Source organism: Anabrus simplex, chromosome 1 (genome assembly GCF_040414725.1).
Source record: "Anabrus simplex isolate iqAnaSimp1 chromosome 1, ASM4041472v1, whole genome shotgun sequence".
NCBI lineage: Eukaryota > Metazoa > Arthropoda > Insecta > Orthoptera > Tettigoniidae > Anabrus > Anabrus simplex.
In genome coordinates this window covers 1,585,163,259-1,585,180,030 of record NC_090265.1, presented here as the reverse complement: position 1 = coordinate 1,585,180,030, position 16,772 = coordinate 1,585,163,259, and the positions used below count along the sequence as shown (strand labels likewise).

The 16,772-nt window shown below is 40.4% G+C and overlaps 1 protein-coding gene across 1 annotated transcript in view; it reads left to right on the top strand.

Moving 5' to 3' along the window:
* Smyd3 (SET and MYND domain containing, class 3) overlaps nucleotides 1-16,772 on the top strand; it is a 151,815-nt gene that overhangs the window by 111,189 nt on the left and 23,854 nt on the right. The window contains exon 8 of the mRNA XM_067138219.2: nucleotides 196-358. Within this exon, the coding sequence (XP_066994320.2) occupies nucleotides 196-358 (163 nt within the window). The remainder of the gene's footprint in view (nucleotides 1-195; nucleotides 359-16,772) is intronic.

The following is a 16,772-nucleotide window of genomic DNA, read 5'->3' as shown; positions in this document are numbered from 1 at the left end:
TTGCTCCCACATGTTTGGAAGATATAACATGGTTTTCATGACTTATGAAATGTTCTCTATATACACATACAGTAATTGAGTAGATAAATTTGAATAAATCATTGCTGAAATTCTGTTGGAAGATGATTGCATTCTGAAAAATTTAATTTTCTGTATCACTGTTTTCCCTGATCCAGTTCCTTATCTTTCATCTAGATCTGGATGTGTGCAAACTTTGCTTGAATAAACAGCAAGGGCTATTCCATCAGTGTAACCTCCTGCATGTTAAAGTATTGGACATGGCATTTGAGAGCAGCATTGAGTTGGGTTTATGGGAGCAGGCCAAAGAAATGGGACAAGAGTTGGTACAAGGATACAGGTAATTGCAACGGTGGACACTATATTAATGAATTAATTAATTAATTCATTCATTCATTCATTCATTCATTCATTCCCGTATGGGTAGGGGTGGTAGAATATATCCACGGTATCTGTGGACTGCCGGTAAAAGGCAACTAAAAGAAGACCCAGGGCTTTCATCATGATAGCGTGGATTGGTGACCACGGTCCCCTAGCTGAGTCTGGTATTGCTCCCACTTACTTGTGTCAGGCTCCTCACCTTCATCTTTCCTATCTGACCTTTCGTCACCTCTTGTTCTTTTTCGACCCTGACTGCATTAGGTTTGTGAGGCCCTTCATGCCCTTCATGGCCCTTCCCTTTCTTCTGCTGATACCTTCATTCTTCAAAGTGTCGGACCACATCCATTTTTCTTCTGTTTGTACTTCAGAAGATATAACTTTGTGCACTTCCCACCGTTAACACTGGTTGAACACAAGGCACAGCCTTGAGGCCACCAATCGCGTGTTTACAGCACACAGGATTCTGCAGATGTGATTGATGGCCTCGAGGCCGTGCCTTGCATTCAATCCAGTGTATTGACGGGAAGCACCCAAAGTTATACCTTCTGAATTATAGTGTTAATAGAGACTGTTTGTCCTGCTATACTTCCTCTTAAATAAATAATTACAACCGTCACCATCAATCATTCATTCATTTATTTAGATACCACAGACTGTACAATTACATATTATGAAATATACCAGCAGTATATAAATTGTCAAGCGATTTCTTAACATTGACAATAATCTATGCACAATGATGAATACTTTGTAAATAAACAATTTCAAAAAACCTTGAGACTTTTTGAGGCATCTACTGTAGATCTTATTTCAAAACTGGTTTTTGGACTCTAATGTCCATCACTGTTGAAATTATTTTTAAAATATTCGATTTTACATGAGTGTGTTGTCACATTTAGTTTCAAACAGTTAAAATGGGGCCATGTTGAGATCAACATAGGAAGGGCTGGATTTTCCTCGTGCTCAGGCTGTTGATGTAGTATTGGACATACATTCAGCTTTAAGTACGGGGCATGCTGGAAGCACATGATAACATCATCATCATGTATTATATCATTATCACTATCATGAATTCAACTGATGCTTCAGTTTCACCTTATGCTCACAATTTCATCAGTGGCCTTGAACATGTTGTATTTATGACATTCATTTTTGTGCTTGTGTTTCACACCCTCACGTCATTGGCATTATGTCATTGTCACTTTGATGTTCCACTAACAATTTTAAATGAACCATTTTAATTACAATTTTTTTAACGGAGTAAGTTTTACTCTCTGACAAAATAGTTTATGGTTTAATCATTGACAGTGTTTTCATTAACATGTTTGTATAATGTATCATTTTTCACATTTTTATGTACTGAATTTTAGTAACTGGCTAAACTTTTAGCTTCCATATTAATATAAGGTGTACTCTTGAAGATTGTTTTTAGGCTGAAAATGCCCCAAATTGAGGGCGAAGCATGTCCCATTTAACTGATAGTCTGTTTATGTAACCACTATAAGTGGAAATTAAAGTATTGAATAGGTGGATTAAAGAGCACCTTTATTATTTTTGAAATTTTCAATACGGACCAAAAATGAGATTTATAACATGTAATAGAGAAAGTTGTTCGAAAAAGAGAAGTTATCCTTAAGCCGGGGGTATACAACAATATTTTCAGTGGACATGGGAAGCTTCTTCAGCCTGGTTGTGAAGTACCAATATTTGGCTGGAAGACTGCTGTTCGAGATGTTTTAAAACCTATTGGCTCGTGGCATTTTCAGTTCAGTCCTGCGAAAAGAATTTTTCTAAAAAGGAAGAAAAACAGTATATTGGTACAAGGGGAAGTTGCTTACCATTGCACATTTGGCTAGCCAAAGAGTGTGTTAAGGAGAGGCAAAACCTTTTCTGGACTGGTTCCACAGTTAATCGAAAAGGCAATGTTCCATTAAACAATGCAAAAGTGAAGGATGTGTGCAGATTGGTTGAGAAACATTATGGGGCTAGATGGAGGGAGCTTGCAGATCTCCAGTTTTATGTTTCGCTGGAAACACGACAGGCTGAACATCGTTGCAGTACAACAGAAGAGCAAGGGGATGATTAATACTGTGACCCAAGAGATGATTCCGTATCCTTGTTGTATTAGATTGCAATAATATGATTATGTTTCTGTATTTCATGTTTGCAATTAGTTTTCCATCTCATTGTGCTACATAGATGCTAGTAAGTGAAGTAAAAATAGTTTCTTTGAGCATTAGACAGTAAGAGTATGTTTGCAATATCCATGTTTACTTTCAGACCCCGCCATGTCCACCTGTGATTTTCAAAACCCCCTATGTTCAAGATAAATATTGCCCTAGTACAAAAATGTAGAGATGAAACTGCATACATTTTGTGTATATTGTTCAATATGAGCTAATAAAAATAAAGAAAATGTTAAAAAGGAGTGTGAAATGCAGTCATGGCAGTTTTTTTACCCTTCCTGAAAAACTGATTTTCTAGGAGATAGGGGTTTTTGAAACTACACGACTCATATATTAAGAATTTACTAAAACAACTTTGACAAATCAGTACGTTTGTTCTACTGCACCAATTTGCTTCATTTCTGTTTTATTCTCTCCGGAATTATCTACCGGTAAATCATGAGACATTGATAGGTCACTGAGTTCAGCCAACTTTGAGAAATCATTAAACTATCACTCCAATAATTGCAGGCGAAGGCTTACCCTAACCTGTAATACATTCTGTACTTAGCAGGTTGCTAAGCGACTAACACTTTCATTAATATTCTGATATATGTGATGGAAGAATACTACTCTCTCCTAGATACTCTATGATTCTCTGGTGTTTTCCAGCTCCTGAATATACTCAACAGCTGGCAGCATGTTCCTAATAACTTGCATGTTGCTGACACAAAACAGTACATATGCACAGATGGGAATGTATCAAGTCGACTAGCCTTCTGTTTGACCATTAACAAAGCGCAGGGAAAAACTCTTGAAAAAGTGGGTGTCTACTTACCCGAACCAGTATTCAGCCACGACCAATTGTATGTTGCACTATCTCGGGCAAGATCGTTTGAAAATGTTAAAATCCAGATACGGCCAAATGGTTGAAGCACACACAATATTCTATGAAAAGCAGTGTTATAAACTAAATTATGAATGAATCAGTTATTATGTACCAGTATTAAATGTTCATGTCCGCATCTGTGGTGTAGTGGTTAGCATGATTAGCTGCCACCCCGGGAGGCCTAGGTTCGATTCCCGGCTCTGCCACGAAATTTCAGAAGTGGTACGAGGGCTGGAACAGGGTCCATTCAGCCTCGAGAGGTCAACTGAGTAGAGGGTAATTCCATTCCCACCTCAGCCATCCTGAAGTGGTTTACCGTGGTTTCCCACTTCTCCTCCAGGCAAATGTGGGATGGTACCTAACTTAAGGCCATGGCCGCTTCCTTCCCTCTTCCTTGTCTATTCCTTTCAATCTTCCCATCCCCCCCCCCCCCCACAAGGCCCCTGTTCAACATAGCCACCTGGACAAGGTACTGGTCCTCCTCCCCAGTTTTACCCCCGACCCAAAGTCTCACGCTCCAGGACACTACCCTTGAGACGGTAGAGGTGGGATCCCTTGCTAAGTCCAAGGGTAAAACAAGCCAACCCTGGAGGGTAAATAGATTAAGAAAGAAAGAAAGATTAAATGTTCATAAAACTATTGAAAAGTGCAGGCAAAATAATATGACTGCGTCAGACATATCAAGACGAGTTAAGGAACGCTGTGGAGCAGCATGGGTCCACTAATAAGATATTAATATAAAATGGAGATGATTGCATGTTACTGTTAAAATGTAATTAAGAGCTATTCGCTGAGCTTATAATCTCTGTATATAAAGCAGAAAGTCTGTCTGTCTGTCTGTCTTATACAAATCTATACCTTTTCGCCAATCTGAACCAAATTGTACCTTTTAGGACCCTTTGGGTGACACTGTCTACAAGTAATTTGAACATCCCTCTCCATTCCCTAGAATGAGGCCCTTTGGCACATTAGCACAGGCTAATATAAGTCGAATCGAATTTGTCATAAAAGGATGAGACAAAGCTCGTTTTAAGTTTCACAGCGTGAGGAACAAAATTTGACAGGTTGAAGAAACCCAAAAAACCATGTTTAAAGGCCCTCAAACCATTTGTTTTCGAGATTTGGGCACCACACTATCCCCGTTCTAGGAATCAGATTTAGAAATGACTTGCCATAATCATGGCGATGTCAGTTCAAGGGATCCCATTCCTCTTTCCATCTGAGAGAAGGCCTTTTTGCATTTAAAAACATAGCAAATCATTAAATTCAACCCTTTTTAAAGGGAAATATACATTTTCAATCCCTGAACCAAAATTATCAGCAGTAACCTATATGTACTTAACGCTACGAACCACGTCTATTACCCTGACCACTCGACTCACACTTTAATTGACCTTATAATTTCGAATCAACCCCAGAAAGTCATTAGGCACAGACAGATCCGAGCTCCTGGGATTTCAACTCACGACTTATTGTACTTATGTTACTCTATCCGAGGACCGAAGTATAAAACACACTATGTTATCGTAAGAGACATAAAACATATTGAATTAGATGACCTATGCAATGACGCATATAACTTACCGTGGGATGACATACGTAATTTTCATGACATTGACTCAAAGGTTAACAGATTCAACTCATTAGTGCTGAACTTCTATGACAAACATGCTCCGGAGAGGCAAGTAAGATTTACCCGCCCGCCTTCTTCCTGGCTAACGACCGAGATAAGATCTGTTATGGCCAGCCATAACTGTTGGTACAGACAATTCAGATGAACACGTGACAAAGATGACTTTGAGCAATACAGGAATCTTAGAAACGAAGTTAAACAGCTAATTAGAAACAGTAAATACCACTACTTTCAACAGTTAGTGGGAAATAATAATTTAAACCAAACCTGGAAGAAGTTACGATCTTTGGGCATAGGCAAAGCCGTAGAAGAGCACATTCCCACCATATCTCTAGATACTTAAATGATTGCTTTTCTCAGCCTGAAGTCAGACCAGTTCCATTACTGACTAATCCCACAAACTTAGCATGCCATTCCGAGCGCGACCAGTTCTCTTTCCACACCGTTAGCGCAAATAATGTTAAACGTGTGCTGTATTCTATCACCTCTGATGCGACAGGTAATGACGGTATCTTGATAAAATTAATTTAAAACATCATCGGGGCTGTACTACCAATACTGACTCACATATTCAACTACTTCCTGACCAATGGAGTATTCCCTAACGTTTGGAAAGATGCACTAATAAGGCCTATCCTGAAAAACAATACCTTGGATTCTCCATCAGATTACCGCCCTGTGTCCATTCTGCCATCCCTCGCAAAAGTACTCGAATGTCTGATTCATGCACAAATCACTGTATACCTGACGCAAAATTCCCTCCTTGACCGTTTTCAATCCGGCTTTAAAAAAGGACATAGTACCGCGACAGCATTACTGTGAGTTACGGACGATATCAGACAAGCATATACCAACAATATGTGACTATAGCAACACTACTAGACCTAAGCAGCGCCTTTGACACAGTTAGCCCTGGGTTACTACTGCTGAAACTCCATAGTCTCAACTTTAATATATGATATCTCTTAAATTTTTTAACTCCTACCTCACTGACTGTCGTCAACGAGTATCAGTGGGAACAATGTACTCAGGATGACACAACAGGTCAATAGGTGTCCCGCAGGGGTCGGTTTTGGACCCACTTTTATGTGTTATTAGTGTGAACGACATAGGGGACGCATTGAAATATAGCAAGTACCATATCTATGCAGATGATCTTCAGATTTATTATCACTCATATCCACAAGACATAGATGTAACCATTGACAGAGTAAATTTTGACTTACGACGACTAAATGACTATGCGAAAAATAACAGCTTGTTAATAAATCCTAACAAAACTCAGGCTATTATATTTGGTACCAAAAGAAACCTTAACTTGTTAAAAAGTAGACATGTACCACTAATTATTTTAAATAATATTGTCGTGCCCTATTGTACGTCATTAAGAAACTTAGGCGTTATAATGACTGAGACACTAAATTGGACTGAACAAGTGACAGATACATGCCGTAAAGTGCAGAAATCCCTTTTTCCTCTCAAACGCGACTCTACTATATTTCCAAAACATCTTAAAATACAACTGGTAAAATCCAAAATCTTACCAATTCTAGACTACTGTGACACTGCACTTATGGACATATCTCAAGACAGTAACAAGATGCTTGAACGGAGTTTAAACACCTGTATTCGATTCATATTTAAGCTGTGATATGGTTCTCACATTTCACCTTATTACAGGGAGTTGTCATGGCTTCGTGTTCATGAGCATCGCAGTCTCCACATGTTGTCCCTTCTGCATGGAGTTCTAAACACAGGTATACCGAATTATCTCTCATCAAAATTTAATTACCTCTCCTCCTATCATACCCACGATACATGATCTGGCTCCTGTTTAACAATATCTCTCAGTCGCTCCAGGACCTACAACTGCTCCGTTGCAGTCACTGCTGCGAGGTTGTGGAATACCCTACCTGCTACCATTACGGATTTGCGTTCTCGTAGGAGATTTAAGATGGATTGCCGAAATCACTTTCTGAATATTTTCAGAAAAAATAGAAATATATTTGCTAGTTATGCGTTTTTACTGTGATTCCATCTCTTATTATCACTAGTGTTACTTTTATATTTATTATGTACATTTAGATTGTCATGTTGTACAGTCTATAATCGTCTTTTATATTACAATCTCCATATTTTCTATCAGTACTATAATATTTTAAAAAGATTTGTTCTATTTAAATATTATATGTATGTTAATTATTTTAAATATTGTGGTTAAGTGTAAGAGAGGGCCTTGAGCCCTAACTTCGCCACGAATAAAGACGAATTAATTAATTACTCACTCACTCACTCACTCACTCACTCACTTTTCAAGCATAGACCATGGCCCTCTTCATTTAATATCAAATAGCATGCTGCATCAAACATCATCCCAGTTGAAGCAACTTCAACCCCTTGTGGGTGGGGGGCACAGATGAAGAATACACCCATGGTATCCCCTGCGTGTCGTAAGAGGCATCTAAAAGGGGCCCAAGGGGCTCTCAACTTGGGAATGTGGATTGGCTACCACGGGGCGCTTAGCTGAGTCTTGTCATTGCTTCCACTCGCTTGTGCCAGGCTCCTCACTTTCGGCTCTCCTGTCTGACCTCCCTTGGTCAGCTCTTGTTCTTTTCCAACCCCAACGGTATTAGAGCACAATTAAAATATCAAGGAAGGTTCAACCTTTTCAATACAAAACGTGTTGCATAAGATGTTCACAACATAATATTTATTAAATAGTTAGAAACGGTTTCGACGCTCATTGCGTCATCATCAGCTACAAAAATCACAAATGGGCAAAGTACATGTCATAAAAATTGCATTAATAACTCTTGCATGGCTGAATACAAATGCTAGACTGGTTTTTCTTAAAAGCTAGAAGAACTTGAGTAAAATATGATGATGTGATGTGACACATAAAAGCATAGTAGTTTGATGGGTAAGTATTGTGCATAAAATTGAACTGATGCTTTGAACATAAAAGTCTGAATATGATGATAAAACGATGTGGTAAAAACAAAGTAGTAAAATTGTCCACTCTTCTGATGTTCAATTCAGGCACATAAGTCCAGGTCCGATGTTATATAGCAATACCAACAAAAAGATACTTTGTCGAGGACGGGACACCTGATGTTGGGCGATTGAATAAGGTTGATCTTCGAATTAGTCTCAGCTCAACAGGGTGGTGAGTCTTGTTTAGCGTGCTGAGTGTGTGGTGTAAGAAGAGTTGTGGACAAGTAGTATTAGAGCATTCGAGGCCTAGGGAGTCTTTTATTTTCACGCCCTTCATGGCCCTTGCCTTTCTTCGTCCGTTACTTAATTTTTTGAAGTGACATATTCCCTCTTTCTTCTCTCTCTCTACCCCCTGCGGGTGGGGGACACAGACGAAAAATACGCCCACGGTATCCCCTGCCTGTCGTGAGAGGCGACTAAAAGGGGCTACCAAGGGATGATTGTCTTAGAACCATGAAACTACTTTTGATTAGTACCATCACACAGGGAACACCATGGGTCGCCTTTACTTGCGAGTAGTACCACTATATTAGGTACGAAATAGGTTTGTGATTAGAAGCAGCAGAGAGTGGTTCGCCTGTGGGTTTCCAGTACCCGTGAGTCGTACCCATGTGAGCAACACAGCGGGTCTGAGCATTGCCTGTGAGTTGTACCACTATATGAGCGACACCATGGGTCTGTGTTGCCTGTGATTAGTACCCACTATGTGAGGAACACCACGGGAATACCAGCGCCCATGACTAGTACACGTAGGTGAGGAACCTCATCAGTTTGCAGTGGCTATGAGTGGCGCCATTGTGTGAGAAACACACCTGTACGATGTACAATACTTGTGAGTAGTACCATAATATTTGGAACACCGTGAGTTTACGCTACTTTTGATTAGTACCGCAACTTGAGAAATACCATGGTTCTCCTTTACTAGCGATAAGTGCCATTATGCAGGATTGTTGACATAGATATTGACCCCTTTAGACAAGCATCATCGATTCAGGATTGGGCTTTGGAAGCGGTCCCTTTGTCAGTAATGTTTCTGGGAATGTGAGGCATTGCGCGTCTTATCCACTGATTGTTTTAAATTCATATTCATCACTTCATTCCTCATCATCACGTTTTGATTTCTGGTCAGTGGATGAATTTTGTATTTTTAAATTGTAATCTCATTTCATCTCATTTTGTACCAAGGAGCCGATGACCTAAATGTTAGGCCCCTCTAAACAACAAGCATCATCATCATCATCGAAGAAACTTCAGTAAAATTTATAAATTCCTCCTGTAGAAGTAATACACATTAATTTACAGGTGTATACTGTATAGGAGCTTTATTGTATGTTGTTGCAGTTCTTTGCCTTTGTAGAGGAAGCTAGTAGTTGTCTCGTTTACAACAATACAGTCAGACATGCTCCTGCATGCAATTGTCTCATTTACAGGAATATGATCAGATGTCTTCTGCCATCTATCAGACAGCTTCATACTGCTCATTTAACTAAAACTCATTCATTTTACACATGAATGTGTATATAGGAGCTTTATTCTGTGTTGTTGCAATTCATTACCTCAGCCTGTTTATATCGTCTCTCTGTTACGTCATCCTGCTTTACACCAGGATCATTCCAGAGGCAATAAAAATTTCAGGACACCCAAGTAACTTCAATAATGATGAAAATAACCTCACATCACCTGACTAGCCTGGTGAAAATCTTCAAAATTGACAACACATGGGTGACTTGCATGTCAGTGATACCATTCCAGTACCTCAAAACAGAAATAAATTTCTTGCTCTTCGGACCAAGACAACCCTAAATTTTATAGATGTGAAATCCATGTGAAGTTCTGGTGGTACTGGTATTTCACTGATAGGCTTTAGATATCAAGGCTGTGAGCACTGTGTACTTACTGTGAGGATGAGATGTCTTTGATAAGAGCAGAAAGGAAATGGGGACCATATACTAGATATTCAGAAACTTAGTGATTTGAAGGCTCATGGAGAGTGCACATATGACCCTACGACATATCATTTTGAAGTGTGTGTGATATAATTTGACAGTCTTCTTCTTTCCTAGCATATATCCTGCTGCACGGGGTCTGCTATCTCGCTGTGCCTTCTCCATTTTACTCGATCCTGAATGTCTTCTGGGCTGAGGTCTGCAACCCACATGTCTTCTGTAATGGAGTCCATCCTCCGGGATCAAACTGAAGGGCTACTTTTGCCAGACAATTGCTGTCTTGACACATGAAATAATCATACCATTGGAGCCTTGCCTCTGACTTTTTCTACAATCAGGGCTACGCCTAGTCTTTGTCGCACCTTTTCGTTTGTCACATAGTCGTGTTAGAGCGAGGGTCCATCGGAACATTTTCATCTCCATGGTATGGATGATTTGGCCTTGTTTCCTGGTAATAGGGCGACATTCTGATCCATAGTGAGCTTCTGGGTGCACTACTTTCTTACTGCCTTAAGATAATTGGGCATGAGCTTGTCACAGAGAATGCCAGTAACTTGTCTCCACTTAAGCCATGCTGCATTTACTCTTGACCTGACATCATTGGTGGCATCACTGTCAGATGTTACAAGTGACCCAAGGTACTGTATTTAAACTGCATGGTTTTCTTAAGTCATGGTTGTCAATGTTGATGCTGCCAGGGCCACTTCTAGATACTCTGGTTTGTTTTGTTTTTTTAAATTATTTTTTTAATGTTGAGCCTTAGTCCATTTTCAGCCAGTCTGTCCTAATTCTGCGTCTGTTCGAGCATGAGGCAGGTCTGCTGGAAGAACATCAACTCGTACGCATATAGCAGAGACCAGGGAGGTGGTCCCTGTATGTCGACAGTTACCGTATCCATACAGAGGATGAATAGTAGAGGCAATAGTGCTGAACCTTCGTGGATGCCGACTGTGATGTTGAAAGGTGATGAAAATGTTCCGATGGACCCCCGCTCTAACACAACTATGTGACAAACGAAAAGGTGCGACAAAGACTAGGCGTAGCCCTGATTGTAGAAAAAGTCAGAGGCAAGGCTCCAATGGTATGGTTATGTGTCAAGACAGCAATTCTGTGGCAAAAGTAGCCCTTCAGTTTGATCCCGAAGGATGGAGTCCATTACAGCACCACGCTTGTGACATTGTGGTAGAATAATCAAACCCAACCCATAAACACCTCTGGAACTCTGTGGCAGTGTAGGGCACGCCAGATGAGTTAATGTGGAACTCTATCAAAAGCCTTTTCCAGGTCCAAAAATACCAAATACAACGTCTTCTGCTCTTCTCTGTGCCTTTCCATCATCAAGCATGTGGCACGGATTATATCTATGGTACCACATCCACGAACAAAGCTACATTTGTTTGAAGATATGGTAACAATACTTCTAAGCCTACTTTCCAAGACTTACTCTAATATCTTCAGAGTATGGCATGAAAGTCGAATTGGCCGATAGTTTTTACAGTCACAGACATCTCCCTTACCTTTCCAGATTGATACGGTCATACTAGTTATCCACACACTGGGAGGCTTGTTCTGAGATATGATGTAGTTGAAATGTGTGGCAAGGAACTCCACTCCAGTCTCACCAAGAATCTTCAAAATTTCAGTCAGTGTATCATCAGGAGCAGTGGTCTTTTCGTTCTTCATTTTCTTGATGGCTTGCATTACCTCCTCGGGTGTAATTAATGGTGCATATCCAGGAATGGGATCAGGGCTTGGCATTGGTGTGTGGATCCGTGGTAGAGTGTCGGCCTCCGGATCCCAAGATAGCGGGTTCAAACCCGGCAGAGGTAGTCGGATTTTTGAAGGGCGGAAAAAAGTCCAATCGACACTCCATGTCGTACGATGTCGGCATGTAAAAGATCTCTGGTGATACATTTGGTATTTACCCGACAAAATTAATTAAATCTCAGCCATAGACGCCCAAGAGAGATCCGGTTTACTCTAGGTCCGCTAGATGGCAGACAGAGTAAACCGGAACGTCGAAATTGACGAGCAGACAGCCAGATGGCGTCAAATCGAAATGTCTGCAAATGATAGCTGAGGCCATACGATTATTATTATTATTATTATTATTATTATTATTATTATTATTATTATTATTATTATTATTATTATTAGTCGTCTGGACTATTATTCAGATATGGCTAGTGGCTCTCGTAGAATGGTTTTGTCATTTCCCTCGATATGCACGTCATGCCCTGTGTCCTGAGTTGAACGATTATGGGATTGGCTCATCTGGCTGACTGTACTGGGGCACTCTTTTGTGGTGACTACTGCTCTCTTAGCAGACTGTTTCATTGAGCGATATCGATGAAGGTCCGCTTCAAGATGTATGTTCCACCAGCTCTTGAAGGCTAGCTTTTTCTCCCTGATTGAATGCTGCACTTCTTCATCGATAAATTTCCTTCCAGGCTTTCTTTTACCCAAAATATTGGAGGCTACCTGGTGTATCTGGTTGACAACAGCTTTCAGTTGTTCTTATGCACATTTATTTTCCGCCATTGGATTCGCTCAGGCCCAGTTCTGGAAGACATGGTCTGTTTGTTCTTTCTCATTAGTAGGTCTAATACAAGCAAACAATGTTGAGGAGCGACGCCATCATATGGAATCATTTTGGTATCAGTGATTATCTGCAGTTCTCAATGTCTGATTAACCAGTAGTCAGTCTGATTTGTGTGGCCACCACTGGTGTACATGGCTAAATGCGTTGGTCATTTTTTGAAGAATGTGTTGGCCACAGCCAGGTCATGGGACTCCATGCAGTCCAGTATGTTACATCCATCATCTCGCACACCAAGCTCATGACCTCTGTGACATCATATATATCCGTATCTCTAAGCCACTACGTGGCCATTCAGATCTCCTCAAATTCCTCCTTTTCATTGTCTATGCACCCGCCCTGGGGTCGATGACTAACAACAACTGCCTCACCTTAGCTTGTCTCTTGGATACACGCGATATCAGTCTGCTTGTTCTTCAAGGTTTCAGCTAACTCTCGATGGTGACCAGTCAGTATTCTTATAAGTGTAGCAAACCACAGTTGGACTAGCTTCTTTGATCTGCCCTGTCCTTGAGTAGGTAGCGCTTACACATTTCTCATGTCACTCGGACGAAAGCAGTGCATGTCGCTTCGAGAAACACCATAACATGATAACAATGATTCCAATAAGACATGGCCATTGATAAGACCATAAATTACTTTAACTGTTGTGTCACTTCGCCTGTCATTGAGGGCAGTTTTTACCTCTTGCCAGGTTTACCTAAGACTGCCCCTAACCTGGAGTACAGACACTGCGTGCGGGATTTCAGTGGCATTTCCTTCACTGAGGAACCATGACTCCTGGACAGGAACACATGTTACCAGTTGGCCTTTACCAGCATTGTCTTAATAGATTCAGCCAGGTTGAGTAATTCAAACCATAGAGCGCTGCCCTTCTGATCTCAAGTAAGAAGGTTCAGTCCTCTGCCAATCCGGTAGTATTTGAAGGTACTCAAATACATCAGCCTTGTTTTACCAGCGCTTCAAGGAACTCCTGCAGGAAAACGTTCTAGTACCTCGGCATCCCCAAATATCAGAAAGGTAGTTAGTGGGGCATAAAACCAATAATATTAATATCACTTGACTCAGATCTGAACACAGCTACTGGAGTTACTTCTGTGACAAGTGGGATGGATAAATACGGCAACATACAACAGTGGCATAAAGGAGCAGACCATTGAATATATCATCCAACACTTCTCTCTGCACTCCTATCCTAGAATCCATAATGATGTCCACAATCTCACTTCCGATCTATTAAGTTGTTATAGAATGTGAGGATGGTCATATAAATTTATCAGCTTGTAAAATCACCATGAATAAATACTCACATAAACAAACGTATTGCATAACCTGATATAGAAAATTCCTATAAAGTAAAACAATCAAAAGGTTCCACCTTAGTCAATACAGTTAAAGTGTTAAGTAAACATTAAGGACTAATACAAAGAATGGTACATTTTTTGGCTCTTTTCTAGGCCTTCTTCAGCCAATGGAAATATATTAAAATGGTGAAACTAATACAAGTGAAAAGGATATCAAAACATAAATTTGAAGAGAAATTTTATAAAAAGTAGTCATGTTAAAAGATTTATTGCCTTGACTGTGGTAAAGTTCCAATAAAAGTAGCAATTAGATGCGTATAATAAAATTATTGTAAAAAGTTGTTCATATCGTGTCATCGCGACACTGAGAAATATGTCGTCATATTATAAAGAATCTGTCATCTTAGAGAAATGTTAATTGGTACTGAAGTGCTTGAGAACACATTTGATGGTGCAATTGATTACAATACAATGTTAACATGAAACAAATGATTGGCTGATGAGTAAAAATGTGCTGCTCAAACTAAAATCTAGAAAATAAAGAAAAAAGGAATAAGAATTGTTTACTGACATAAGAAATGGGAAAAGAGCAATAACAAAGGACAAAGTGTGACTTATTCTGTGAGACATTTTGAAATTAACAACATGATGTAAACAGATGTGCACAACACACAGGAACTAAACAGACTACTAAGCAAGTCAACGGTTAGCTGCAATAAATTGGAGGGAGGGGGACAGGGTCAAAGTGCTGTGGTGCAGACATGGAGCCGGCTCAGAATGACAGGTAGTGTTGAGGACTTAGCCTTCTGCACAGGCCATCCACATGCAACAACAACCGGTCATAACCGCTCTCTTCGACTGTTGAGTGAGAGGAATTGAGGGCCGAGTATTGTGGAACTGAACTTGGAGTTCTGGGGTCTGCAGGACGTCAAGTGTCCAGTCAAATTTTCAGGAAAATGTTTGATGATGGGATCTTCATTTTTTACTACTATGACTAGTTCTACCTCGTACTCCATGATACTATGTAGTCCATTGCAGTTGATTATGAAATCATGCTGCATGGATGCCCCAAGTTTGGTGTAGGGTGCAGTTTAACAACAAATATCAGATCTGTTTGACCCCTAACAATGGCATATTATGTGTTGGGAGGGATCGCAGTACTATCATACATTTCCAACACCTGGTCTTCTGTGTGCAACAAGGTGGTGATTCAGTGATCTGGGGTGGATTTACATAGGGTCACTGTACACCTCTCATGGTTGTCAAGGCAACCTGAACACTCTACTCTACAGGAACATCATTCTGCAGTCAATAGTGGAACTGTATTGCCAGCACTTTGGAGAGGATTTCATTAAAATTGGTGAATTTCATTTTTCGTAATGCAGTTGCCCATCATGCGGTTCTCATGAACACCTCCCTTCATTGTGCTGGGATCACCTGACTGGAGTGGCCTGCCTGTTCCTCAGACATGAACCACATTGAGCATGGCTTCTGTTTCTGGACTACCAGACCAACCAACCAACCAACCACGTACTCTGCATGACGTTTATAGAAGATTGGGACAACCCGGACTGGTGGCTGGATTGTACCGTGGATGGTGGATTACAGCCTCTATCCGAGCAAAGGAACATGCTACCCGAATTAACGTTCATTATGATTAACGTACTTCTCCCATAAGTCCAACCCCTCATCCATGCAGTGGGAGATGGTCATCATCATAAAGTGAGGAATTGCCTGGTTGGGTGATGTACAGTGGAGACTCTATGTGCCCTGTCACTGCTTCAGTAACTGTGAAGGCCCAGCAAGAACCCCGAAAAGTGACGGCTAACGGGGCTCTGGTGAAGATGCTGCTGCCCTGGAGTATGTGGGGTTGGCTCCCCAAAGGCTAAAGGAAAAAAACCATGACTAAAAATTACCTGTCCTCTGGAAGAGGTACGATGTAGGGTTGACATTTCGCTGTGGAAAAAATCATGTTGCAAAACTTCAACAAAAGAAAGCCAGACTGGTTAATGGAGACAAACATGGCATGGAAAAGGACAATAATAATGGACAAACAATTCATAAAAGAAAAGAAAGTAATATCAAGCATAATTCAGACTTAACTTATATATTGGAACCTGGAATGTGAGATCTCTGTATCACCCAGGAGGACTAAAGGTGATGCTGAACCAAACAATGAAACTGAACCAGAGTATCATAGCTCTTACAAGAAGTAAGAGTGTTATTGAGGAATTAGGTTGAGGCAGATGTTGAGGAAAGTAGAAGGAGGAGGGGAAGGAAAAGGTGGTAGTGTTTCACGTTGGTACCAACAACGTAAAGAGAGCTGGTATAAGTACCAACATAGTTGGAGATGTGTGGGATCAGGTAAATGCAGCACAGGTGAGGTTTAAGGAAGCGGAGATTGTTATCAGTGGAATACTGTGTAAGAGGGATACTGACTGGAGGGTGATTGGGGATTTAAATGAAACTATGGAGTAGGTATGTGGAAAACTGGGAGTGAAAATTCTGGGTTCTAATGGGTGGGTGGGAGATAGGGATCTGCATTCAAATGACCTTCACTTAAACCACAATGGTACGTATAAGTTAGGAAATTTGTTTGGAAGGGTTATAGGGAGGTACATTCAGGGAAATGGGGTGGTCTTGGGAGCGGTGATAAGGTTACAGGGCTCGGGATGTCAAGTAGGGATGCCATAAAAATGTTAGTGTTGAACTGTAGAAGTATTATAAATAAAGGAATATAATTAAGTCATTTAATAGATATATAACTTACCAGATGTTGTAATAGGAGTTGAATCATGGCTGAGAAATGATATAATGGATGCAGAAATTTTCTTACAAAACTG